Genomic DNA, 27,529 nt, shown 5'->3' on the forward strand with positions numbered 1-27,529 from the left:
TTACGAAGACAGGTGATTAAATCAAGGCACCTTTATTAGGAGGGAGAGACTGAGAAGAAATGAGGTAAGTCTCCTGAATTAGACACTCTTTTTCTTCTTTTTAAAATTCTGCCCTTGTGTCTGGATCTATACAGGAAGCTTCTGTGGATACTCTGTTCAATAGGTATTTACTCAAGACCAATTCCAAAGGAGGCAGAGCCCGACACAGACAAGTGCAGAAAATTTTAAACCTCTTTTTCAACTGTCTTTCAAAAAGTCAGAGCCAGTTAATTTAGATACTACAATTTTAATAATTGGAGGTACACTGGACTTACGATTCTGTCTTTAAAAACTATTTTTAAAATGCTAGGTATCTTCTTTATGCTCTTCTTTATGCTTCTTCATGCTTGGTTTTCCACCTCTGTAACTGACTGAAAATCACAGAAGACCTGCTCTTTGCTCTGTCTTGAAATGACCTTTGACCAAGAGCGATGAAATCTGATCTGATTCAAGAGTGAACTGCTAGGCATGCAGAGTCAGGGAAACAAAAAGCAAAACAGCTAGAAAGGAATTTACAATTTGTAGTCTCCAATTTTGAGAATAGTTTAAAGTCACGTGGCCGAAAAAAATGGCACACAGAAGGACTTTCACGTATTACAGTTAGAGCGGTTAAAGAGCAAATATTTACATTAAGGGAGCTTCCAACAGTTTGGTAGTGACAAGGGTACTTTTACCTCTAAGCTTTTATTTCTTTACCTTTACTTCCTCCTTGAACATTATTTTACTTATGAGGGACAGTTAAAGTTAAACTACTAAATCTAAATCAGTATGTTTACAGCGGGAAGGCTAGGGAGTGTTGGGGGGGGGGGGGGGAGGGGGTTAAGAGATCAACCAAAGGACTTGAATGCATGCATATAAGCATAACCAATGGACACAAGATGGGGGGGGGGGCGGGTAAGGGCATGTGCCCAAGGGTAGGAGAGGCTGGGGGAAGGTCAATGGTGAAAAAAAAGGAGACATATGTACTACTATTTGTAATACTTTAAACAATAAAATAAAATATTTTTTAAAAAAGCACGGGTGAGCAGGGCCATTAGTTACACTGTTGAACTCGGGCTTTCTTTGGGCACGTAGCCAACAACTGGCCTTGACCTGCAGAATAGAAACACCATCGTCTTCTAGTGGTGGCTCTGTGAAATGCAAGCTCAGCACCACAGAACAACTCACTCTCATAGGAAAAGAAATCTAAGCCTGTCAGGGTCACTCTGATTCACTTTGAAAATGTTTTACTGTTTAATGCTGCTACTAAAAAAAAAAAAAAAAAAAAAAAAAAAAAAAAAAACTCTTTTAGTCTTAGCTCAGGAATACCTTAACCAGCAAGTTTGCAAAGATAACAGCTGATTCCTGTCACGTGTACCTGGCAGGGCAAAATAGTTTACACTCCTTAAGTAGACATTTCTGAGAATCCACAGAACTAGTCAGTGTGAGTTCATAGCCAATTCCTGGGCGTAGTGTAAAATCAGTGCCAAAGATTTCTGCCTGAACACAAAATTGTACAAAGACTAAGAAATGTAGTTGCTATTCCCGGCTGAAACTAAAATTACCAGTTGACAGCCAACATCCCAACTATTTGTTCACCCTAACTATTTGTTGCAAAGACAGCAAACAGGTTCAGAAGCATTCACTGAAGGTATGCAAGGAAAGACGGCTCTCTAAGGCAGCAGTTCTCAAAATGTGGTCCAAAGACTCTTGAAGGTCAAAGTCTTTCAGGTCAAAACTCTTTTTATAATTATACCAACATGCTATTTGCCTTTTTCACCTTCATTCTCTTAGAAGTGCACAATGGAATATTCCAGAGACTACATGACATGTGATATCACAAGGCAGAATGAAGAACCAGATGTGGAATTCCAGCTATTTTCCATTAAGCCACACATTAGAGAGATTTTTTTTAAATGTAAATCGATACCATTTTTACTAATACTTTTATTTTGGGCAATATAGGTTTTTTAAAAAATGTTTTATGCTAACATATGTTTTTTTATTTTCTTAATGCGTTAATAAATACTGTTTAAGTTTCTCAGTTTTAAATTCTAATATGATAAATATAGAAGTAAGTGACCTGCAGTTCTTAATTTTTAAGCATTTTAAAAGGATCCTGATATCAAAAAGTATGAGAACTGCTATCCAAAGAGTTTTGAAATTATCTGTGAGGTACAAGAAAAAAATATCTACCTATTTGGTTCTTTCTAATGCATGAGACTTTACCTTGATAAATACATAAGCTTGAGATGCACATCTTATTAATTACAATAGAGAAAAACGTGCAGTCAATAGAAGACTGATTAGTCTTTGTTTCCTCACTTCTAAAATAAAATCATTCATTCTGTAATTTTTGAGGGAAGGTGAAGCAGACTCTCTGGAGATACTATCTTTGCTCTCCTGTTTCCCTTGAAGACACTGATCCACTCCCTCCCACCCCACTCTTTTTGAGAATTACTACATGTCACAAGAGCTGTTCCTACTGGGAGCAGGTTACACGTTGGAATGCTGAGAGGCTTCGGAGACAGAAAAAGTCTGAAAAACCCACTAAATTGAATTACCTTTAAGGTCCCTTCCAGATATAAAATTACCATCACTGCATGCGTGATGATACAATGACCTCCTTCCCTCCCACCGGGTACCACAGACTCTATCTGTGTAGTAGAGCTTTGCAATATGTAAGTGTATCAGATCAACACGATGGAAACCTTAAATTCATACACTTGTCAATTATATCTCAATAAATCTGGAGGGGGGAAGTTCAGGATGCCCAACCTGAGATGGTCTCTCAGAGTCAACAGTGGCTCTGGGATTCCTTGCTTATCACCAGGCGACGTGCGTTAGCATTTCCATGCAATGGTGTTATGGGCCATACCGAAGAGGAAATTCATTGCATTTCACCTTTTAGAAAAACAATTCTTATTTGGGCCAATTTTCCAACTTGGAAGCAGTAACAAAGGGAGTGAGGACTGTGCAATGACATTTTTGCCAACAGGGTAAGAAGGTTTTACTTTTGGGTCTAAAAAAGTCTTTTAAAAAAACCCTACTACTTCTTTGGGATGAGACAAAGTGTTCTTATGTGAACCTGGTTTCTATTCACTTACCGTATAGCCAAAGAGAAAGAGCCCAAAGAAAAGGCTGTAGAGGTCAGATGTCAGGATGCCCAGGTTCACTGAGGTGGCACTGGTAACTTTAATCACCAGTGGCATGAAGCTGTACAGGCAGAACATACAGAGGGCAAATGCCACGAACAGCAGGGCTGTGAAAACATGGAAGAAATCAGAAGTCAACGTGCTTAAGGCCTGGCTGCCATTTAAAATTGCTGGTCCTATAACATACTAGCTACAAAGCCCCTTGTTAATAACAGCATTGCAAATGATACGCACAACACCCTCAAAAAAAAGAAAGAAAGAAAGAAAGAAAGAAGAAAGAAAGAAAGAAAGAAAGAAAGAAAGAAAGAAAGAAAGAAAGAAAGAAAGAAAGAGAGAAAGAAAGAAAGAAAAGAAAGAAAGAAAGAAAAGAACAGTAAGATGTGACATAGATAAAGGACTTCAAAAATCCAACAGGGGCCTTGGCTGGTTTGGCTCAGTGGATAGAGCATCAGCCTGCAGACTGAAGGGTCCCAGGTTCAATTCCGGTCAAGGGCACATGCCCAGGTTATAGGCTTGATCCCCAGTGGGGGGCCATCCGGGAGGCAGCTGATCGATGGTTCTCTCTCATCATTGATGTTTCTATCTCTCTCTCTCCCTCTCCCTTCCTCTCTGAAATCAATAAAAACAAAAATAAAAAGTCCAATAGGGTGTTGAATGATCAAGCAGACAACCTTTACAAAAAGTCTGAAGACTCGAGATACAGATCTAGTATCTGTCACATGCAAGCTCATGTGACAAAGGTCTCTCTTGTTCAGAATTCCTGGTAAAGAAAGGCTATTCCTGAAGGTAAAGATTAAAAATTAACTTCTATGGAGGTTCATTTACAAGTTCTCAGAGGAAACTCAATGCAAACCACTATCCTGGGTATTGAATTACTCTGTGATTTTACAAAAATGCCTAAATATTACTAAAATGAAGTATTTATTTCTTGATGTGTGTCTTTGTCAGAGGAAAGGATACTGACTAAAACTGACTAAAAAGAATGATCATTTATGTACATACCAATTTTCCAGTCCCAATGAATGCTGGCAATATCCTTATATTCCATAAGCAATCTAAGGTTAAAACAAGAGGTCACAGAGAGGTGCACACACTAGTTTTCAAGTATAAGCACTTAATTGCTATACTTCAAATAAGGTGAGGAATTATGTTGACTTTTGAATTTTTCTTAGAGTATAAAATAACTATCTTTTTTATTAAAAATGACAAAGAAGAGCCCAGCTGGCGTGACTCAGTGGTTGAACGTCGACCTATGAACCAGAAGGTCACGGTCCAATTCCCGGTCAGGGCATATGCCCGGGTTGCAGGCTTGATCCCCAATGTGGGGCGTGCAGGAGACAGTCGATCAATGATTCTCTCTCATCATTGATGTTTCTCTCTCTCTCTCTCTCTCTCTGTTTCTCTCTCTCTCTCTCTCTTCCTCTCCCTTTCTCTCTGAAATCAATAAAAATATTCTTTTAAATGACAAAGAATAAGACCAAAAAGATCCATAAACTTATCTGACTGTCTTAAAGCACTCTTCAGTAGTAGTCAGCTATAAGAGAAAAATATGACATTGTGTTTTCCCTTTGGATAGGAAGTTAATATTTTCTGGAAATAATTGATAAAGAGACTCTTTACTGGTACTGCCTCTACCACATGTATAAGAAAATGAGACATAATTCTTAACATTTCAAAAATCCTCTAATATATAGGTAGCAAGTTACTGGTTTTATTTTATTTTTTTTAGTTTAAATTCTTTATTGTTTAAAGTATTACATGAGTCTCCTTTTTCTCCCTGGACGCTCCCATCCCCAAGCACATGCCCTCACCCTCCTACTGTCTGTGTCCATTGGTTAGGCTCATATGCATGCCTATAAGTCCTTTGGTTGATCTCCTCCCAGGTTGGACAGTCTGTTCGATGCTTCTATGTCTCTGGTTCTATTTTTGTTCATCGGTTTATGTTGTTCATTATAGCAAGTTACTGATTTTAAATGTGAGTTTGGGCCAAGTAAACAATGAATATTAGTAGTTGGGAAGTAATAACTTATGACATATTTGCCTATTTTGTTTTTGAGGAAAATTTTAGACTTACAGCTGTATGCCACTGATGATCGTTCCAAATAAGCCCAGCATTCCCAGAAACTCCTGCCTGCTCAGCTTCTTCACAATGTACTCTTCACACACATTAGAAATGGCATAGAGGGAAGCCCCAACCAGGACGAAGATGTCACCCATCAGTACATCGCTGCCTACAGAAAGACAAGCCACAAAAAGGAACAATTATCAATAGGAAAACCTGTTTAGCTTGCTCCTAGGAATTTATGTGGCTAGTGTTCACTTAAGATTAAGATTTTAAGGAAGGAGAAACCCTGATTTCTAGATGTTTAAAGACTCTTGATCTTCTTACTTTCTGGCACAATTCTGCTGTGATTTTTCATATTGTGACTGCTCAAGAGACTAACAGACTGGAAGACAGTGGTATATGCCTTAATGTAAGGTCTCAGAAAATCATTCTATGACATGAGAAATTAATGGAATCTATTGAAGGGAATTAATTTAAAAGGATAAGGAAGGAAGGTAGGTAAACAAGGTCATTTCTCTCTTAATGGAGATATTGAAGTCACTTGTAGGTTGGGTGAACTCATAGACCTTTTGAGATTTACACCATCAATTGTCTGAACCTTGACCCAAAGAATATCAAAGTATTTTCATCAACAGAGTAGACACAAAGTCTCTATTTGATTTAAAAAAAAATCTACAGTATATTTTCTAATAACTAATCCAAATGTATGGACCAAAAGAAGATTGCAAATATATAAAGAAATTTATTTAATGAAATGAAACAAAACCAGTGTGACAAAAAGGAACACGAACTGTGGGCAGGTAGGAGCTTTGTGGAAATGGTCACTATACCAGAAGCAAGTAAACCTGAAAATAAAATTGAAAAGATAGTCAACCAGGGCATGCTTCCTGCATTGTACTGTGTGTTTAAAAAATAAAAGTGAAAACCTAAGCAAAACTTTTCTCTGGGACTGAACCAGAAAGAAGTCACAGTCTTACCTGAATTGTCTCTCCTTGCTAGTATGTCTGCACCAACCATAGTTCCTACGCCCAGCAGACAGATAGCCACGGCAACGAAATGGATCACTCTGTATCTTGCATAAAGGATGAACCAGGAGAGAGCCATCAACACAGGAATTCCAAAGCAATCCAAAAGCTGCATGGAAGTAGAAACAGCTTAAAACACCTCTCATTAGCTAAGAGGTAGGTGATTAAATAACAATAAAAGTTAGCAATTATGCTCGGCCGGCGTGGCTCAGTGGTTGAGTATTGACTATGAACCAGGAGATCATGGTTTGATTCCCGGTCAGGGCACATACCTGGGTTGCAGGTTCGATCCCCAGTGTGGGGTGTGCAGGAGGCAGTCGATCGATGATTCTCTCTCATCATTGATGTTTCTATCTCTCTCTCCCTCTCCCTTCCTCTCTGAAATCAATAAAAATATATTTACAAAAAAAAAGAAAGAAGGAAAGAAAATACAATATATAGTACCCTTTGAGTTCTGTCTGCCATAATACCATTTGAAAATAATAATAATAATAATAAATAAATAAATAAAATAAAATAAAAGTCAAAGAGATATAGCCCTGGCCAGCTCTGTAGTTACGATGTCGGCCTATGGACCAAAGGGTTGCAGGTTCTATTCCCAGTCAAGGGCACCTACCTGTGTTGAGGGTTCAATCCCTAGTCCCTGGTAGGTTGGTCGGGGCATGTATGGGAAGCAACCAATCAATGTGTTTCTCTCAGATTGATGTTTCCCTGTATTTCTATCTCCCCTCCCTCCCTCCCTTCTCTCTAAAAATCAATGGAAAAAAATGTCCTCATGTGAGGATTAACAAACAAACAAAAGTCTGAGAGATAGTTGCTCAGTTCAGGAATTCTGCCCAAGAGCCTGTGCAAATTACCTCTACACTCCCTCCTGCGTTATCCTTAAACTCAATAAGCAAACTTTCCTACCTGCATGTACCCATTCACTCAGTCAACAAATATTTCAGCATGGAAAAAAACACTGTGAGGAGCTGGAATGTAGTGAAAAAGAGACCCCCTAGCCCTGCCCTCAGTAGCATACACAGGGCTAGACAGACGTGGCATAAATAATCACACAGCCAGATATTTCTGCCGTTGGAGTAAGAGCTACAAAAAGTACTGGTTATTATGAGAAAGCAAGAAGACACCATCTCCCTGACAGAGTCCAACCCCATTTTGTCAGACAAACACCTGCTCAGAGCAAATACTCTTGCTTGTCGTCACCTGTTGATCCTGGGTCCAGAAAATATTTGCTACACCCTCCTATTGCCAGTCTGAAAAGCAGGGGGATTAAGAGTGACAAAATGATAGCAAATCCAAAATTACTTGTAAGGTCAAGGAAAAATAGAGATTTCATTCACTCAGTTCTTCACAAATTTCGAAAATTCAAGGATAAAAGATAGTCCTTATAATATTCTTCAATCTGCTGTTTTTTGCATATCTTCTTGTTTTTAACCTTGTCCTGGATTTTCTCTATGTCTTTCTAATCTGGGACAAGGCAGGCCCCTAAATCTCCAGCAGCAGCCTGTTAGATCCTGCCCACAGTTGCTAGCTAATGGTCTTTCACTGCAGTGTCATTCCTGGAGTCAGATGCCTGTGCAGGAATGGGCGCCTTGCCTTGTTATTTATTCCAGCTGCAGAACTCTAATCTCCTAAGTGCTTTATCGAGCCTGCCTGAATAACAAAGCCTCAAACGATGCAAATGATAATAGCCTGTCCCAGAAGACACAGCAGAATCTGGCCGTAATGACTTAAAGTCTCAACTACATTCCTTAAGCAAAAAAGAAAAAGTCGCTCTAAAAATTTTCACAGGAGATTCCCTGTCCTTGAATCTTATCTTAAAATCAAACTTAAATTTGCTCTATTTTTAACAATTTTAGTGGGCAATCAGTGGCCATATAAAGGGAACTGCCTAGGTCATGGTAAGAGTTCCAGACTCCCCGGGCCCCCAACCAACTGTGTGAGTTACAACCAGTCACCCTCTAAGCCAAAATATGACATGAAGAGATCAGACCAAATGATCTCCTCACAAATCTCTCCCAACTCCAAAACTCCAGGACTTCTTATCTTATATCTATCACATCCAGCTATTTATCTACATTGAACCTCCTTTCCAAATGTATTCTTGGTGACTCTGATGCTTTCAGTTCCAAGAGTCCCCCTATTTTAATTTAATTTTTATAAATTATTGTGTGTATCCATAGTAAGCACGGTACTATGTAAGACCATGAGGGGCAGGGAAGGCATAAGTATAACATTGAGTTAGCCCTGGCAGCGTAGTTCAGTGGTTGATCATCAATCTATGAACCAGAAGGTCACGGTTCGATTCCCGGTCAGGGCACATGCCAGGGTTGCAGGCTCCATCCCCAGTGTGAGGCGTGCAAGAAGTGGCCAATCAATGATTCTCTTTCATCATTGATGTATCTCTCTCTCCTTCTCCCTTCCTCTCTGAAAACAATAAAAATATATTTTTAAAAATAAAAAATAAGTAAATGGTGATGGGGAAAAAATAAAGAAAATAAAAATATACCCCTTGCTGGAGCCCTAAGTACATAACTTTTGACAACCAAATGCTTAGGTTTTTCTAAGAGACTACAAGACATTTTGGGTAGTATACTGGTAAGGCATGAACTTCAGTCACCAAAACCCCAGTGCAAGTGTTTTAACACACCTTTGTGTTTAGACCTTGCACCAATTCAAATCTTCTAATTATTATTAGTCAGAGATCAAAGTTTCTGGAAACTGTAGCCAAGTAATTGAATTACGCGTGAGATTATGAGGGTAGATGTGACTAGAAAATGCTATTTTCTACATTCTCCCTGCCCATTGTTTAACGCACAGTTAATACTAATTGTGATGAACTTCACCCTCTAGGAAACTAACTTCCGGTTTTAATTTTTATGAGAATCTGGGTTTTTCCATGTACCTCCTATGTCTGACAACAAATATTTCCTATCAGGGCTTTGAAGCTCATGCCAGTGAAAAACCAAGAGGTCTGCTGTGGACCGTGCTTAGCACCACGTGACAGAAAAGAGAGCATTTAATAAAATGCATTCTGGTAATAATAGCACTTAATGTATATTCACATTGGAAAAATACTGAGTTTCCATCTGTCCTTATGTTTTCCAAATGAAGTAAGTCTAATCTCACTTCAATTTTTCTACATTCCTAAAATTTGGAGATCAAATAAAACATCTCTGTTTTACATAGTGAGAAGAACAATGCATCAGAAAGTTATAAATTCATTAAATGGTGAAGTCTAAACCCGCAATGGCGTCTATCTCGCTTTCACCTCCATTTATAAAACATTTTGTTGTTAGTACTGGTGACTCAGTGTTACGATACTTCCCATAGTTTCCTAACATTACAACAACTGCATCATGCACCCATCACCCAAAGCAAAGTCCCTTTCCATCCCATTTATGCCCCCTTTGCTCACCTCTACCTACTCCCACTCCCTTTCCCATATGTTTTTTGCTTAATTCCTTCACCTTCTTTCATCCAGCCCCCCATCCTCCTCCTCTCTGACAGCAGTTAGTCTGTTCCATGTATCCATGCCTCTGTTTTTATTTTCTTTGCCAGTTTCTTTTTTGTTCATTAGAGTCACAGACACCCAATAAATTCAATTTTAAAAAAGGCAACTGAATGGGTCTGACTCAACTCCACCGGCTGAAAAATCCTGCTATTTAGGTACCTATTTCTTTCAATCAAGCAAAAACCCAATAAACAAATAAGGATATAAGCTTTGCCTTTGGCTACCATCTCTACCAAGACGTCTAGCAGATTCCTTCCAATCGCTCCTTTGGTTGAATACCTACTTGCAAACCTCCCACTTTTCTGTAGCACAAATGTACAGCCACTTTATGTGCCATGTGTGAGCACCGTATAAAGCAGAGCTCTCGTCAACATCACAGCATCGGTTGCCAACTAAATATTTATGCTTATTTGGGAAGACACTGTTCTAATATGCTACCGCATTTGCAGTTTGGGAACTCATTAACTCATGTACATGTTCCCTAATTCCCAGCTGCTTACTCACTAGCGCATATGCTCCTCTGAAAACAGATAGCAACCACCTGTGTTTAGGTTTTCTTCGAGTGAACAGGTTCGCCACAAAATGAGGTTAACACATACGAGTTCAGATTCTTCTCTTAAAACTATACAAGCCAAATTGGTCAGAGGATGCCCTCTCACCTGGACGCTGGTGAGAGTTGTGTACTGGTATGCTTTGACAATCAGGTAATTCGCTTCCACGTCTGCTAGGCCCAGCAGGATGTACTTCCACCATTTTCTTTTCAAGATGTGTAAAAGGCTATCAGGGCCTGGTTGAAAGACATCTGGGTTAGTACATGTTCCTTGAAAATGAAGCCGTGCATGTTTATTTATATTTACTGTGTATTTTGGAAGTGGCCCCTCCTAATGCGTACAATAGTTCCTACAAATTCCTACAACAGTTCAACAGAATCAAATTTTTATAATATGAGACCCAGCTAAGGTGTCATCACAGACCAATTGTTCAATGAAAACACCAGAGAGACAGTAAGTAGAGAAAAGTGGTTAAATTCCTCCCCTCCTTGTGACAGAAATCTAATATCTAAAACAGGTTTGGATGTTGCCATTCCTGACAAGCTACCGATTTTCCTAGGAAATGCAATGTTTTCTTATTAATTCATTGGCTATGGAACCTCCATTCATGGACTTCTTCAAAGGAAACTCTGCCTTGGTCATTATTTTAAAAGAGATGTGTTTTCAAAAAAATAAAATTAAAAAAAAAAAAAAGATGTGCTTTCAAGAGAAAAGTACATCAGTTATAAGTTTGGAAAAAAGGATTTAGTGGCACCAGTGAAGAAACACCTTTTATTCACCAAGTTCTATTTATTCAAGTTAACTATGATTCACTTCTTTGGAGAATCTAGCATCGCAGGATACAGAATTGGAACACAGATTAGAAGGCTTCTTGTAAGATAACCTACAAGGAAATAAAGGTAGTGAGACTCATAGTCAGGTAATTATCATTAAAACCTAATTTACAAGAAAATCCTGAAAGCACAGTCAGTCTTCCTCGACACGAGATGGTACGGAAGGGACCTAACAACCATCCCTTAGGGAGACCGTATTGCTGTGTTTATGAATCACACGAATTTACTAAAAGCCAGTGCTTACAGAGAAGAGCAAAGTCCCTACTAGCCATGTATTAATACCAGTTCTATATCCAACTCCTAAAGCTCTTGCCAAATTTGGTGCATTACCCTTCAGATGGTTTCCCCACTCCTACCACTGGTTTCTATTTTCTTTCGAAGTACGTTTTTTATCCTGACACATAGGAAAACCATTGATGCTTTAAGGTTCATATTAAAAGAGGGTTAGCACCCTGGCCAGTGTGGCTCAGTTGGTTAAGTGTTGTCCTGTGCACTAAAAGGTTGTCCAGGTTGCAGGCTCAATCCCCAATAGGGGGTGTGCAGGAGGCAGCCAGCCTATATTTCTCTCTCACATCAATGTTTCTCTCTCTCCCTCTCTCTCTCTCAAATCAATTTTTAAAATATTTAATTTTTCTAAAAAAGAGGATTAGCAAGTCTGCTCTTATTATGGTACTTTTATTGTCTTTTAAATACGATGAAAATAGAAGTATTGCAACCACCCAATTGATTTGGTTGAGTTACCCATTGTCCTCACATCCCTAAATTCGATCTCACTTAATTTATTTTATAGTACCGTGCTCTTTTCTTGTGAGAAGAATCTTCTTAGCATGACTAGGAGTCCCTAATACAGATTGGTGGTGAGAGCATGGGCTCTGGCGGGGGATGGGGGGAGGGGGGGGCGCGTGGCTGCCTGCCTAGGTTGGAATCCTGGCTCACCAGTTACCACCTATATGACTTAGAGCAAGTTATGTAAGTACTACCTGCCTCAGTTTGATCATCTGTAAGGTGGGGATAGTAATAATATTCACTTGACTTGTTGGGAGTCTTCAATGAGTTTATACCAAACCTAGATGAGTTAAGCAATTAAAATGATGTCTGGCACAAAAATGTTTGTCAGAACCTAGTTTTTCCCTTTTTTGTGTAGCTAGTGAGAAATGATAATTCTGTGATGATTCTAAAACAACTTAACCAGTCAGTGATAAAGATGTTAATTCCTTCCCAATTCCCTGTCTTTGTTTCTCTCATAACATAGATTTGACCTACATGCAGTCGATGCTCCATTTAGCATTCTCCACTTAGCTGCATATACAGCCTTTGAAGAGTGAGGTTCTTGACTTCAAGTGTTTTTAATATTGTCTCTTAATCTTATCAACCTAACTTGTAATAGCATTTACACTTTTAATTTTTATGACAATTTGTACTGTTCCAGTTTGGTGCTACTTATTTTAATCAACAATGCCAGAGATGATGCATGAATCTCTAATTGGTACTTTCACAGAATTCAGAGGTGTCATACTTTTCTAATGACTTTTATAAAGGCAGCAATAGTTTGTCCTGTTCTTACTTTTGCCTCATGTTTCATTTTTTAAATGCCTAAAAGCCACGTTTTTTAATGAAGATAGGTCACTGAAAAAGTTAATTCCCACACTCGGCATACCTGATTGAAATGCCAGCATCACTGTATAAACTAGAAACAGCAAGCAATAGTTGATAAAGCTCTGAAGCATGGGGGTGTTCACTTCATATTTTTCTGCCAAATACTGGCTGGTGATGGCTGTTCCACATATACACAAGGACAATATCTGACCCAGGGCAATTGTTTTCAAAATATTCCTAGAAAACAAAGAAGGAAATCTGAATAACATGCAAGTAAGTTATACCTCTGACACAAACACGAACATGCACAACACACAACATACAACATATACTTTAGTGCTCAACGAAAAGGGAAATGCTAGTTATTCCTGTTGTGTCATTATTTAATTTTATTGCTTACTTCATATGTACAAAAATTAAAGTGTTGGATTTTTTTTCTCATCACCATTTATCCCCCCTCTGCCCTTTCTACCTTCACCAACTCCTCTCCCCCACCATCACCGCACTGCTGTCCATGTCCATGAGTAAGTGTTGGATTTTGAGATTTTATTCTCTTTAACATTTCTGATTTCCCTCATTACCACAAAAATACGTATTTTCCCATTTTATTGTCCACCCATTTAGAAATCATTTTGATTACTTAGCTATGTGATACACTGTTTGAAGTGAGTTTGTGTGTATGATTTTTAAAAACTCAGTTTTCACTTGTTGTAAGGCCTTCCTATTCATTAAATGTTTAGCATAGTCTCATCCTTTCCTTCTCCTAGTCTTGATTTCTTCAGCTAGAAGTAGAGGTTTTCTATGTTACCTACATGTTAGAATCACAGCGCCTTTTTTGTTTGTTTGTTTTTTATCTCTATTGTTGAAAGTATTGCATAGGTCCTCCTTTTTCCCCCAATAACCTCTTCCAGCCTGCTCCAGTCTGCCCCGCGCCCCCGCCACCGAAGGCCCTCACCATTATTTTCTTTAATATATATTTGTATTGATTTCAGAGAAAGGAAGGGAGAGGGAGAGAGAGAGAAACATCAATGATGAGAGAGAATCATTGATCGGTTGCCTCCTGCACACCCCACACTGGGAATCGAGCCCACCACCCAGGCATGTGCCCTGACTGGGAATCGAACGGAGAGCCCATGGTTCATAGGGGAAGCTCAGCCACCGAGCACACAGCCGGGCAATCAGAGCACTTTTAAAAATGCCAACATCAGGCTACACCTGAGACCAATCACAGCATCACCTTTGGTGTGGATTCCAGGCATCAGTGATGTTTGAAGCTCCCCAAGTGATCCCAACACGCAGTCAAGACTGTGATTCACTGCGCTGGAGGCTGGCACTTTGGATCCAAAGAAGAGTAAAACACAGACCCTGCCCTTTAGCATTTTAAGAGAGAGAGGCACCTGAACAGCCCACTGCAAAACAGTAGTCTGGGACAGCGGTGCAAGCAGAGTGCTATGACAGACAGCATGCAGGTGCCACCGATTCATTCTGAGTGAGGCCTCGGCCCGCAGGGAACACTGGGGAAGGCTTCCCGGAAGATGGGGTTTTCAGACAAGTTTGGAAGTATATGAAGGAGGAAGGAAGGAAAAGGGAATACAGAAAGAAGTAACTAGGACCAAATGCAGAGGCACACACAGGCAGGGATGGGCTCAGGGAGCACCAAGAGGCCCAGTGTGCCTGGGGCATAAGGGCAACGGCAGAGAGTGGTCGGCAAATGGAAGAGTTGAGGCCAGATCGTGAAAGGTTGAATAGCAAACTCAGAAATTAGGCCTTTATGCCATAGGTGGCTGGGAGGCACGAAGGTTTCGAACAGAGGGACTGATGAAAGTGACTCTGGTGGTTAGGAAAAGAAGAACTGATGAGAAGAGAACGAGGCAGAGAAGCAGTTAGAAAGCTAATACAATGGCCCAGGCCAAAGCGAGACCTGACTGAAAGCCATGTCAGCATGAACGGAAAGCAGAGAATGACATGAAAGACTCCACACAGCCCAGCACACCATTAGCTCTCGGGAGGAGATGCTGAAATGATATCTGGGTTTCTAGACTAAATGACTGGATGCCTATGGGGCTACTGACCGGAACAGGAAGACAGGATGAGAAACAGGTTTGGGGCAAGGGGAGAATAGTGAGTTCCATTTGAGAGCAGTAGAAATTGAGGTGCCTGGAACCTTGTGGGAAGGGAGGGTGGGTGGACAATACGAAGCTTGGGAAAGGTGGCCTCTAAGGTGCGCCCAGTGCATCTGTGCTTCCTGGTATTGTTGCCCCAAGTGATCTCCTCCTCCTGAGTGGGGGGCGGGGGGGAGGAGGGTAGGAATCTATGACTCAGTTCTAACCATTAGAACACAATGAAAGTAATGGGATGTCATTTCCATGAATATATCACGTGAGGTCATTACTTCCATCATGCTAGGCAACTCTCTCTATTAGTTCTCTTCCTTGCTGGCTCTGATGAAACAAGCTGCCATATACAGAGGCTCACATGTCAAGGACCTGAGGGTAGCCTCTGGCCAACAACCAGCAGGGAACCGAGGCCCTCAGAGCAAAAGTCCACAAGGAAATGAATCCTGCCCAACCAAAATGAGCTTGGAAGCAGGTCCCTGCCCAGCCAAGGCTGCAGATGAGACTCTGCCCTGGCCAACACCCCAACTGCAGCCAGTGTGAGACCCTGAAGCCATGCCCAGATGCCTGATCCATAAAAACTGTGAGATAATAAATGTGTGTTGTCTGAAACCACTAAGTTTGTGGTCATCTGTTACACAGCAAGTAGGTAACAAATATAAGGTTAAAACTCTGGACTTCAGAAAATTAGACCATATCTGATTTGCTCTCCACTACATATCCAGTGCCTGGTACTTGGTTGTCACTCAGTAAATATCTGTGGAATAAATATAAATTGATAAAGAAGTGACTATATTTGCCCAAGGTAAGACTCCCCGCCCCCCCTTCCAATGAAATGCCATAGTCAGAGAGACAAGTTATGAGAGTGCCCTGACACAGAAGCTAAGAGTGGGAAAACATTTTAAGAAGGAAGAAATCAATACTGTAGTGTCCAAAACTGCAGAGGGAAGAGGTGGCCTTACAGCTAAAGAGACACAGTTGGGCTGGCAAGCTGGAAGTCGCTAGAGATCTTTGAAGGAAAGCTTTTTGTTAGTGGCAAAGCCTAAAGTCAGATTCCAGTGGGCTGAGTGAAAAGATAAGCACCAAACAGAAATAGCTCTTTTTTTAAATGATGAAAAGGAGAATAGGAATGGGATAAGAGTTTGGAGATTAATATTATCTTATTAAAGCATTAAGGAAACGTATAGATGTTTGGGAAATGAGCAAAGGCAATACGAGTAAAAGCTTGAAGATTGGCAAAACAATTTAAGAGATGATGAAGACGACAGTGCCTGGAAGGTTTAGGGGCGAGGACGGAGAACACTGCAACTTTTATTTAAAATGTTCTCCATATAAATACTTCCTTCCAGAGTTGTTTTACACAAAGTAAAAAATAAATAAATAAATAAAAAAGCCAAAACAGCAAACACAGAATAACTCTTCTGAAAGTTTGCCGTATATTCTTTTCTCTGGAATATTTGTTTCAGTAACACGCAACTAACCCCAAACAATCCCTGCACAGGGCAGAAAAGAAAGGGGAAGTTTGCCGGGTGGGACAACCCTAAACACACTTGTAGGGCATCTACCACGCGTCAGGGTTTGAAGATACAAAACTGAACAGGCTCTCTCTGTGCCTCGGGAGCTCGGATACTACTGGAAATACTAGTCAGTAGGCACGTAAACTAGCAATGAGGGCACAGGCAGACCAGTGGGAAAATAGGCTAGCTTAAAAGAACAAAAAACTCAAGAGTTCACTAGCTAGCACAGTAAGGAAAGGCATTCCAAGCAGAAGGAACACCACACACCAAGCACGGAGCTGAAACAATATGGTACATTCGGGGGCCTCAGGGGGTCGGGGTAGCTGCCGCACAGAGTGTAGGAGAGCAACACAGCAGCAGGTGAGGGTGGAACAGCCAACAGGAGCCAGATCAGGACGGTGGTGAAGTCATCCCAATCGCCTGAAGAGGGGGGAGCAAAGTGATTAGCAAGGTGGGAATCGAGCATTTCTAGATACGTCACAGCACATACATCGTGGCACAAAGAACTAAGCCTTACCCTTCGCTCCAACATGAAAGCAAAATAAACAGGAAAGGTGGCAGAGACGGAGCAGTCTAGAATAATACTCAGTTTTCTGGATCAGATAACTGGATAGACAGCAATATGGTTCATCAATATCCCAAAAACAGGAGGAAAAGGCACATTTGGAAGGGAGAATGAATCCAGTCGAGAAGAAATGTCCAGTAGGCAGTTTGGAGCTGAGAAAAAGGACCGAGCTGAAGAAATAAATTTGGAAATCATGAGGTGGTAGCTGAAAGTTGGGATATAAATGAGGTCGGGACACAGGCCTAAAACTAGAAAAGAGGGTTAAGAAAAACAGTCTTGAAAACAGCAACATGTAAAGGGCTGGAGGAGGAAGAGGAATTGTAGATGGAGACGAAGGGGCTTGGCCAGAGAGGCAGAGAGAGAACAGGGAAGGAAGAGCTTCCTGGAAGCAAGAGGAAATGGTGTTCCAAGGAGGAAGTGCCCTGGAGCTAGGACCGCAGCAAAGCCCCGTGCTCCGCCTGCTCCTCTCCCTCCCACACACCCAGCATCTGTACTGCAGCAGGAGTTGGTGTGATGGTCACCTGATGGCATCCCTCCCACACCTCAGACCTTTTAGTAGCTCCCCTTTGCCCTCAGATGAAAGCCAAACTTTTAAATGGCCTCTGAGGCACCCTACCATCTGACCCCCGCCTAGCTCTCCAGCCTCATCTTGGGCTACTCTCTCATAGCTTTAAGTTTTAATCTTTTAAAATTTCCTAAAAGATATTTAAAATATAATAAAGTATATGCATAATCAACATGGATTCATATATCTACTAGGCAGCTTAAGAAAGAAAATATTGGCAACATCAACATATCCCCCTTGTGTTTTCCACTTGGCATCTATCATTCCATGTATTTCTATATATTTTAATATTTACATAAGTATCCCTAAAGTACTATATGTGTACTTTTGCAACTGGCTATTTTATTTTTATTTTTTTATGGTGTTTTTCCAGTTCCCTTTGCAAATTCTTTTTTCTTTTTTTTTAATATAGTCTATTGATTTTTTACAGAGAGGAAGGGAGAGGGATAGAGAGTTAGAAACATCGATGAGAGAGAAACATCAATCAGCTGCCTCTTGCATACCCCCTCCTGGGGATGTGCCCGCAACCAAGGTACATGCCCTTGACCGGAATCGAACCTGGGACCCTTCAGTGCGCAGGCCGACGCTCTATCCACTGAGCCAAACCGGTTAGGGCGCAACTGGCTATTTTAATCAACATTGTTGGAGAGAGGGATCCATATTGATGCATTAGTTCTAGTTCACGCCTTTCCACAACACGATTTGTCACTTTATCCATTCCTTGTTGATGTTTAGCTCTTTTTTTTTCTCTTATATACAATGCCTCCACAAACATTCTTGCTTATGTCTCCTGATGCACACATCTAAGAGTTTTTCTGGGTTTGTTTTGCAAACTGGTGCAAATGCGTCACTGATGTGCTAAGATAAAGTCTCTGTCGGGACTCAGGATGGCCTGCTGGGGCCTACTGAAGGCATCCATCCTCTGCAAGCAGTGTACTCAGAGTACCTACAATTATAATGACTTTCTATTTGTGCCATGAAGTTTAAAGGGACCGTTTGCTTTGAAGATACATCAAAGGGTGGAATTGTTAGTCTCAGGGCATAAGCATCTTCAAATTTACTTGTTTTGCTAGATTGCTCTTCAAAAGTTATATTCCTTCATGTTGTTTGCTCTGTATTCTCAAAAGGAAGGAGCCAAAAACCCCCACCCTTCCAGGGGAGGAACAATAGCAGGAACTGGCCAGAGGCAGACATTTTATTAGGCTAGGGAAGCAAATTTTTTGCCCAGGTGAGGAAAGGGTTAAGACCTTGCTCCCACAGAGGAAGCAGTGTTCCCAGGGATGCTCTACCTATCCCTGGCAGCGTCCTCTGTGCTCACTTCCTCCTGAACAAGGCCCTGATTCTGGATTTTAGACTGCTCTATCTTTGACAAAAGAAATTCACCACATGGTCCTGTAGAGCCAAAGCCACGAGTGGAAAAGTACATTTTGGGAGACAGGTGTCATTGTCCCCAGTCACATACTTCCCTCAAGAAACCTGTGGTGAAGGGTAGCTGGCCAAGGACATGGTTCCAATTTTCCTGTATTTCATGGTTCAGTTGGCATCATCAGAGCACACATTCTCAACCTAATTCTCACCACAACCCTGAAACAGTAGTCTTCCTCCACTCCTATTACAGAGGGGAGCATGAGACTCAGAGTGGCTCCAAAGTCACCCACAGTCCCACAGTAAGTAAAAGGCAGAGGAAGTCAGTGCCCTTTGCTGTGAAAGGCCTAGATGAGGGAGTTCAAATTTACTTCCAAGAATCAGATCTAGGGAAACATCTCCTCTCCTGGAAGGAAGTCTCAGAACTGCAGAACTTCGGTGCTGTGGCCCATTTTTTTAGGTGAAGATGCTGTGGCCCAGAAGAGGGAAGTGTTTTGCCTAAGATCACACAGGAGCAGAATTGATGCCCAAATTTTCTGACCATTAAACATCTGCTGCCCCCACTACAGCACATGGTCTTGGGATAAGTGAGGTCATCCCTTAGAGTTGACATCTTCTTACCTTCTGTATCACTTTCTCCTTCCCCCAAATACCCTTCTTTACTTCTCCATTACGATTTTATAACAGAGCTTATATTAGTAAACCTTTTCTTCAAGAGATTCTTGCACCCCACCTCGCTGTTGGGGAAAGGAGTCTAGCTTGATTTCTCTCCCACCAGTTTTACACTACTTCCGGGGACATCAGGGGATGAGTTGGCTGTCCAAAGTACAGGTCGTGGAAAAGCCAATCAAGTGTCCAATAACCTAATCAAACTTAGACCATTTTTCACATTCCATAATGGACGTGGAAACCATTATACATGTGAAATAAGTGAGAATAATAAGTGTGTCCCTGTTCACAAATGGACAAAACTCCTCCAGCAAGCTCATATTTGCATTCTAAAACAGTCCAATTAAGCAAGCTGTCCTCCAACTATAAAGTATAGCCATCTTCTAAAAAAAAAAAAAAAAAAAGGAGAATGGAGATTTAAGGTTACAGAATGCACTTCTCTTGGCTCCAAATCATAATGACCTCATCCATAATGGAAGAGCAGGAGCAAGAGGGAGTGGGGGAGGCAGGCAGAAGGGGTTGAGGGAGTGGAGGCTGAACAAAAGGAGAAAGAAGAGAAAAACAGACTGGTAGAGAGAGGCCTCAAAACAATTTTTGTTACTTATAGCTTCACATTTAAGCATTCCACCACAAGGTCCCATTCATATGAACTGTGAACTGAACCTAGGGACTCTTTATGCCTTAACAAAGCCTGTCCCTCTCTAAAGGAAGCTGCCAGAAACAATGTGCATCTAACCATGGGATATATCCTGTCACAGGGCTTCAAACGGAACCTCCACTGACGTGAACTTCAATGGTAGGATGTGGTCCAACTCCAAGACATGTTTCCCAAGGCGACTTCACACTGGGGGGCCCGGCCAGCAGAAAGCAGAGCGAACAGGAGCTATGGATCATTGGGGCAGAGGCAGGCACACAGGGTAGCAGGTAACCTGAGTAAGGTCACTTCTGACTACTTTACTATTTGGAGATATTGTGTGAATTTAAGGATTAAAAAAAGAAAACATTGAAGGCATTTTATTTTTCCCTCTGCCTTTCTTACAGGTAGCCTAAAGAGCCCTGATCACAGACCAGAAATGTGAAAACAATTTCCAGATAGATTCAGGACTGAAGGAAGGCTGGAATTAGGGTTTCTGCCTAATTAAAACACTAGTTTTACATAAAATGATGGGATTGATACGTTTCGTTAGCTCTTCTTCATTTGCAATGTCAGGTTAGATCGGTATCCCTTCACCTGGGTGTACCCAGGTGATTAAATAATCATTGAGGGCTTAAACAGAAAAAAAACGATGACATTAAGACTAGCCCAAACCAACTGAATCAGGTTCTCAGGAGATGGATCCAAATATCAGCCTATTTTTAAAAGCCCTCTCAATGAGTCTACCAGGCAATAGGATGGCAAACCACTGAATTAGTCTCTCCCTTTTATTTGAAGAAAGAGTTCCAGGTGACTGATAAAATAGATTGTTTGGATGCAAATCATATATTTTTCTTCACGTTATGTCTCCATAAATCTCTGCTGCTAGATTGCACCTTGTCAGCTAGAGGCAGGATTCGGTAGTAGACTTCTACAGAGCGTAGCTTCTTTGGGGAGATTTTTAAATGCATTACATCTGCCACCTGTAAATACTGGGTACAGAATAACTCCCGGCACTTCTGTAAAAATCCTAGGACAAGTCTGAAAAGAAATATTCATTTACAGAAGATCCTCATATTTAGCACATAGATGACCTAGTGTCTGTTACTGGAGCATTTTAAATCATATTGGAAGCAAGCTGGAAACCTCGAAAGCAAATAGTAGCTTTTCTTCACATAGTGAGTAGCAGCCTGGCTGACCTTTATATTCTTTCCATATCTACATTTCTATGGTTCAAAAATCTAGCCATTAGTGTATCGCCTAATTCTAATGAGTGTAAGTAGCTAGCTAGCAGTTTTGAAGAACACACATTCTGATGTACTGGGACACTTTCAAAACTCAAAGTGGCCAAAAAAGCCAAATTTCAAACTATAGAAAACATAGTAATGTGTAAATATTACCTTAAAAGGCAAGCATGTAGGAAAGGAAATTTATGTTTTCCTTTTTCCCCTGCGTTATATCTTAGGCGTAGTAGGTGCTCAGTAAATGTTTATTAAATTAATGAATAAATGCTGCAATTAATTATTGAGATGCCATAATGTTAAAATGCAAGATAGGGGACCCTTAGCTAGGACACCCTAAGATGTGAACTCAAGGCATTTATAGCAAAACGAATATGAGCTTGGGAGTTAGATAAAAATGAGAGTCTAAATTTAAATTTGAAGCATGAGAGAAAAAAGAAATAGGTGCAGGCAAGTGAAAACAGTGTTTTGCATTACGTTTGTTTTGTTTTGTAAAAGGCGGGTAGAGACTGTACCCCAGAGGTAGCCTTTGGGAAAGTATTCCTTCCAAACACAGTGCATTAAACTTTGAACCAGAGTAACTTCGTCTCTTATTAGTGTTAGGAAGTTGAATACATTAGTTAGCCTCTCAAAAACTGTTTTGTTTTGATGGGTTTAAGGGTTACTGATGTAAGCTATGTAAAATATCTACCACCTTAGGCACTCAACAAATCTTCCCTCGCCCTAACCAGTTTGGCTCAGTGGATAGAGCATTGGCCTGCAGACTGAGGGGTCCCTGGTTCAATTCCAGTCAAGGGCATGTACCTTGGTTGTGGGTACATCCCCAGTGGAGAGGGTGCAGGAGGCAGCTGATCGATGTTTCTCTCTCATCGATGTTTCTAACTCTCTATCCTTCTCCCTTCCTCTCTGTAAAAAATCAGTAAAATATATTTTTAAAAAAATATTCCCTCCTTCCTTCTTCTGGTTCATCAGCCTTTTGGGAACACTGTGACCAGAGCTGTCCAATAGAACTTTCCACGATGTAGGGAATGTCCAATGTGTGCACCAATACAGAAGCTTCTAGTTATGTAGCAATTAAGCACTTGAAATAGGGCTAATTGGAATAAAAATGTGAATTTTTAGAGTTATCAATTTCAATTTAAAGTAAAAGAGTGGTATGTGGCTACAGGCGACCATCACATTGGACAGCGTAGCCATGGGCCTGTGTTGTGCCACAGAAGTTACTGCAATGACAGAAACAGCTGAGAAGTGGCTATTGAGCACTTGAAATGTGGCCAGTGTGAATGAGGAACTCAATTTTTCACTCTATGTCACCGTAATTCATTTTCATTTAAATAGCCACATGTGCCTGGAGGCTAGAGGACTGAAGAGCATAGCTCTAGACCAGTGCTTCTCAAATCTTCATGTGTATGAGGATCTTGCTAAATTGCATCTTCTGATTCAGTAGGCTGGCGAGAAGCCTGAGATTCTGCATTTCAAATGTGCTCTCGGGTGATGCCCCTGCTGCTGGTCCACAGGCCACACTTTGAGGAGCAAAGCTCTAAAGCTGTGCTTCCGACTCTGAGGTCTCGCAACTCCAGGCATCCATGGAACTGGTGACAGAAATCCATGGACTGTTCAGGAGCTCGTCTTGGACATTTCAAAAAGCTTAGCAGTACTTCTGACCATTGTTGGCAAGAATGCAAAGCGATACAGTCCTTATGGGGGGAGGGGAAGTGCAATTTCTAAATTTTACTTCTAGGAATCTATTCTGTGGATACTTTGGCAAAAATATGAAAGGTGTATATACAGGCTACTCATTGATGCACTGTTCATAATAGTAAAAGACGAAAGAAAATCTAAAGGGTTAACAGTAGGAAACTAGCTGAGTAAACACAAAGGAGTACTATGCACTATAAAAAGCAAGGCAAATATTTCACATACCATATAAACTGACTGCCAGGATATACTTTTTAAAAAGTTAAAAAGAAAGCAAATGTGGAGGAAAATGATATGAGGTGCTAAGATTTATGTCTTTGTAAATATTTTTAAACGGAAAGATAAAGATAAAAACTGTTTTTAAAGTTATCTATAGGTCAGGAAAGAGAGCAAATTAAAAGGCATATGTATCTAAATATACCATGTTTCATAGATTTGTCTTCTGAGCCATGTAAATATTTTACATAATTATAAAACAAAAAACTAATTTTTTAAAAATCCACATGTAAAATGAAAAACAAATCATAAAATAAACTTAAGGATAGTTTAAGTTGGTAGTAAAACAAAATAGGAATTGTTTCAAGTGATTTCAAAACACTAATTTAACAGAACATTCCTACTAGCATATACCATAGGAATAGTAAGAAATGTAAAATATCTTAAATTGTTCGGAGGTGATACCCAGGCTGGATAGCTCAGTTGGTTAGAGCATCATCTTGATACCCCAAGGTTGTGGGTTTGATTCCCAGGCAAAGCACATACAAGAGTCAACCAATGAATGCATAAATAAGTGGAACAACAAATCAATGTTTCTCTCTCTCCTTTCCTCTCTCTCTAAAATACAAAAATAACTCAATAATTTAATTTGTTTGGAGGTGGTATTATTATTTTAAGATTGTGTGTATATACTGTGGAACAAAGCAAGAAAATATATTGATGTATTAATTTTTGGTACAGGAAAGAAAATGAATGTATAAGATTAAAGAGGCTAAGTTTTTTAAAAAAACAAACAAAAAAAACCTATAATCCTGAACATTCGTGAAAGAATGAACTCATAAGACATTTTATATATTTTTAAATATATTTCCTATCTGTGACAAAACAGTGACCCACCAATAATCACGAACACTCCTGTGCATGGAAAACAGCAACTAAATAATACTTCCTACTGAAGAGAACCAGGCCCCCTTAGAGAGTGGCTGCAGACCTGGGCAAGAAAAGCACAACATAAGCCTGGTACACCTTGTCACACCAAGTGGCAAGAAAGCTACCAAAGAGTAGTGGAGTCGTGACAAAAAGACAGTCTGACATCAATAAGAACAATTGCAATGGACTGAAATACCTCCAATATGTTTAAATCCATGAGTTAATCGCAATACTTAAAATTGTTTAAAAAACAAAACTCATTGGTCATCTTTGGAGGAAGTTAGAGAACCAACAGATTATTTTGAAAACTGGCAAATAAAGGAGGAAAGAGCAAACATTTATCCTGCCCTTCCTATTCAAATTACATCTCAGGGTAATGAGTTAGTGGGAGTAGTGAATTAATGACAGGGAGTGTGTCTTTGTAGAAGTAATGTGGATAATAAATAAAAATGAAATGACAGGAATAGAATATTTTATAACCCCTAATAAAATAATGAATCTAGGCAATAAACCTCAATAGCTCCTCATATAACAAAAAGAGAGATAAGCAAACATTAGTACCTTGTGATGGCAGTACACAATATCTATGCAATATTCTGGCAAAAAAAAAATAGGACCATGGGATTTTTAACAGGTGTTCATGGACTAGGTCCATGAAAATATTCTGGGGAATCTATGAACTTGGATGAAGGAAAAACATATCTTCATTTTCAGTAACAATTAACTAAAATGTAATATTCCCTTCAATTACAAATGGAAGCAACAAACTATACCAGTACTAGCAGTACCCATGAGTTTGCTACCAAAGAATTCACAGATACTTTCCTATCATACAACAGCTGTTGTTGAAATTTCAAAATATCATTTACACTCATCACTACTCCAAAATCATGGTAATTAAAGAGCCATTGTGAGGTCTTGTTTAAGTGTGTGTTTTTAAGGAAAGAAGCACATATATTAACATATCACAAAGAGTTTTAACTAGTTTTAATAAATGGATGTAATTGGTTTCTATTATAAGCCTATGTATTTTATTTTATGCATTTAGACACATTATTCTGAGAAAGAAATACTGAAAACCCACTAGAAAGATACAATCAGCAAAACTCAGAATATGGAAAAGTCTACATGACAAATGAACTATTTCTTCAAAGCATAAACAACAAGAATAAGGGGAAGCCTACAGGAGAAAGAGATGTAGATATAACAACCTTTAAATGCATGGGCCTTGTGTGCATTTTGATTTCGTCAATGAAAGAAAATCCAAACCTGTAGAAAAAAAAAAACTTTATAAGAGTTTATTTGCACCAATAACTGAGGACATGCCGGAAGCAAGATCTCAACGGATTGAGAAAATATTCCTGAGAATGGCAATTACTTACTTTTAAACATTTAGAGTCAAAGGAGAAAAGCTGAGGAAGGTTACATGAAATCCACTGGTGGTAGATTAAAGAGATGGGAGAAAGCACAACAGGGAGAACTCTAAAATTGGGTAAAAGGTAAAATGGAGAGATACAAACTTCTTTTACACTGGTGAGTCTAGAATAGTGAACATTTAACATTTACAGTAAATAGAGATGCTATGCAGGCAACAAGATAACAATGAGAAGTTTCAAACTAAAGAAGCTGTAGGCCTGGGATGTGACTGCCCACCATGGCCTGCCCAGTTTGGAATTTAGGATCAGATCACCCTATGAGTATTTTCACTCACTGACTGTCAGGCCTGACATCCAGCCCCCTGAGCTTGTCAGGTCTGCGATGTGGCCCCTTCTCTGTTTTTTATTTATTTATTTTTCGGTAATCCTCACCTGAGGATACTTTTATCCACTGATTGTTAGAGAGAATGAAAGGAAGGGAGGAGGAGGTGGGGAGAGGGAGAGAGAGAGAGAGAGAGAAACATCAATGTGAGAGACACATCAATTGGTTGCCTCCTGCACAAGCCCCAACTATGTTCACAAACTGAATAACTATTTAGAAAATTATATGATATTAAGGAATTATTGTTTATATTTTGGTGGAATAATGGTACTGTGGTTATTTTTAAGTCCTTATCTTTTAGAGATGAATGCTGGGGTAGTTATTTGTGAAGTTATATGATGCCTGAAAATGATTTTACAATAATCCAGAAGGGGTGAAGAGGTATAAATGAAATAACATGAGTTGATAATTATTGAAACTGGCTGACACTACATCCAATAGGTAATAGTGGCCAATTTTACTTGAACATTCCCATAATTAAAAGTTGGCTTTGAAGGGAAAAAAAACACACAGAAATCCTACATTTACCCATAAGGCTGTATAGGCAAAACCAAAGCATCACCTATATATGCTTCCAGCTATAATTATAACAATCAAGTGTATTAACACTCATTTTCTCTTGCTAATCAGAAGCTTTAGTTAAGAGAGAACATAAATTAATTATTACTTAACAACTGCAATTTAAAGGAGTTTCAAAATTTTTCAAAATATATAATTCCTGGCAGAAAACTAATAAAAGGGGTTTATAATGGAATAAAACCCTGAGGGTTACTGATCTAATAAAATGTCTCACACTGTATTCTACTTGGCATATTCCAGGCTCCCCAGGTAGGTTGTAGGCTCCTAAAAGGCAGAATCAATGTCAATTTTCATCTTTGTTTATCTGGCTGAATTGCTGCAAAGGTAAAAAAAAAAAAAAAAAAATGCCACCAGAAAAACAGGCTTTTCTGAAGCCTCTATTAGTCCATCTGCAGCAGGGGGAACTACAATGGACTACAAAAAGAAAGCTCTACAGGGTAGCCTGGAAACGTGTCAGCCCAAATACCACCAGAAAGCATTCAACTTTAAAATGCAAAATAAGTTGCAATGCATATTGCAACAGGACAGAGTGATAGGGGTCTCTTCTGCTGGGCAATGTAAATTCTAGAAAAGGGAAACCTGCCCAGTTGCCCCAGCCCTGTCTGTACAGCAGCAAGAGTCCAGGAGTCCATTAACAATTCAGTCTTAACTGCTTGGAAGGCAGCTACCATGCGTAGAGAAGTGTCCTGACAGCGGTGGGAACATGTAATTTTTGTTGTCCTTGTTCTAGCTTCACCAAGCAGCTTCAGATCTTCTATTGCCTAAGTAGATTTTTTTATTGGAATGGCCTTTGTTACTACACCACTCTAAGACTTCTGCCTAGAGACCAGAATGTGTGGGAATTCTCTTTGCCTCTTTAGTGAAATAGTGCAAACTGGCAGGCAACTTCAGCAGCCCAGTGAGCCTTATTACCATCATCTT

The 27,529-nt window shown here is 39.9% G+C and overlaps 1 protein-coding gene across 1 annotated transcript in view; it reads right to left on the reverse strand.

The window, feature by feature from the left end:
- Positions 1–27,529, reverse strand: part of SLC35F2 (solute carrier family 35 member F2) — a 48,096-nt gene that overhangs the window by 4,326 nt on the left and 16,241 nt on the right. Inside the window, exons 2-7 of the mRNA XM_036324479.1 lie at positions 12,819–12,994; positions 10,437–10,564; positions 6,216–6,372; positions 5,248–5,404; positions 4,176–4,228; positions 3,126–3,280 (exon numbers count right to left, since the gene is read on the reverse strand). Of these exons, the coding sequence (XP_036180372.1) occupies positions 3,126–3,280; positions 4,176–4,228; positions 5,248–5,404; positions 6,216–6,372; positions 10,437–10,564; positions 12,819–12,994 (826 nt within the window). The remainder of the gene's footprint in view (positions 1–3,125; positions 3,281–4,175; positions 4,229–5,247; positions 5,405–6,215; positions 6,373–10,436; positions 10,565–12,818; positions 12,995–27,529) is intronic.

Source organism: Myotis myotis, unplaced genomic scaffold (assembly GCF_014108235.1).
Source record: "Myotis myotis isolate mMyoMyo1 unplaced genomic scaffold, mMyoMyo1.p scaffold_m19_p_10, whole genome shotgun sequence".
NCBI lineage: Eukaryota > Metazoa > Chordata > Mammalia > Chiroptera > Vespertilionidae > Myotis > Myotis myotis.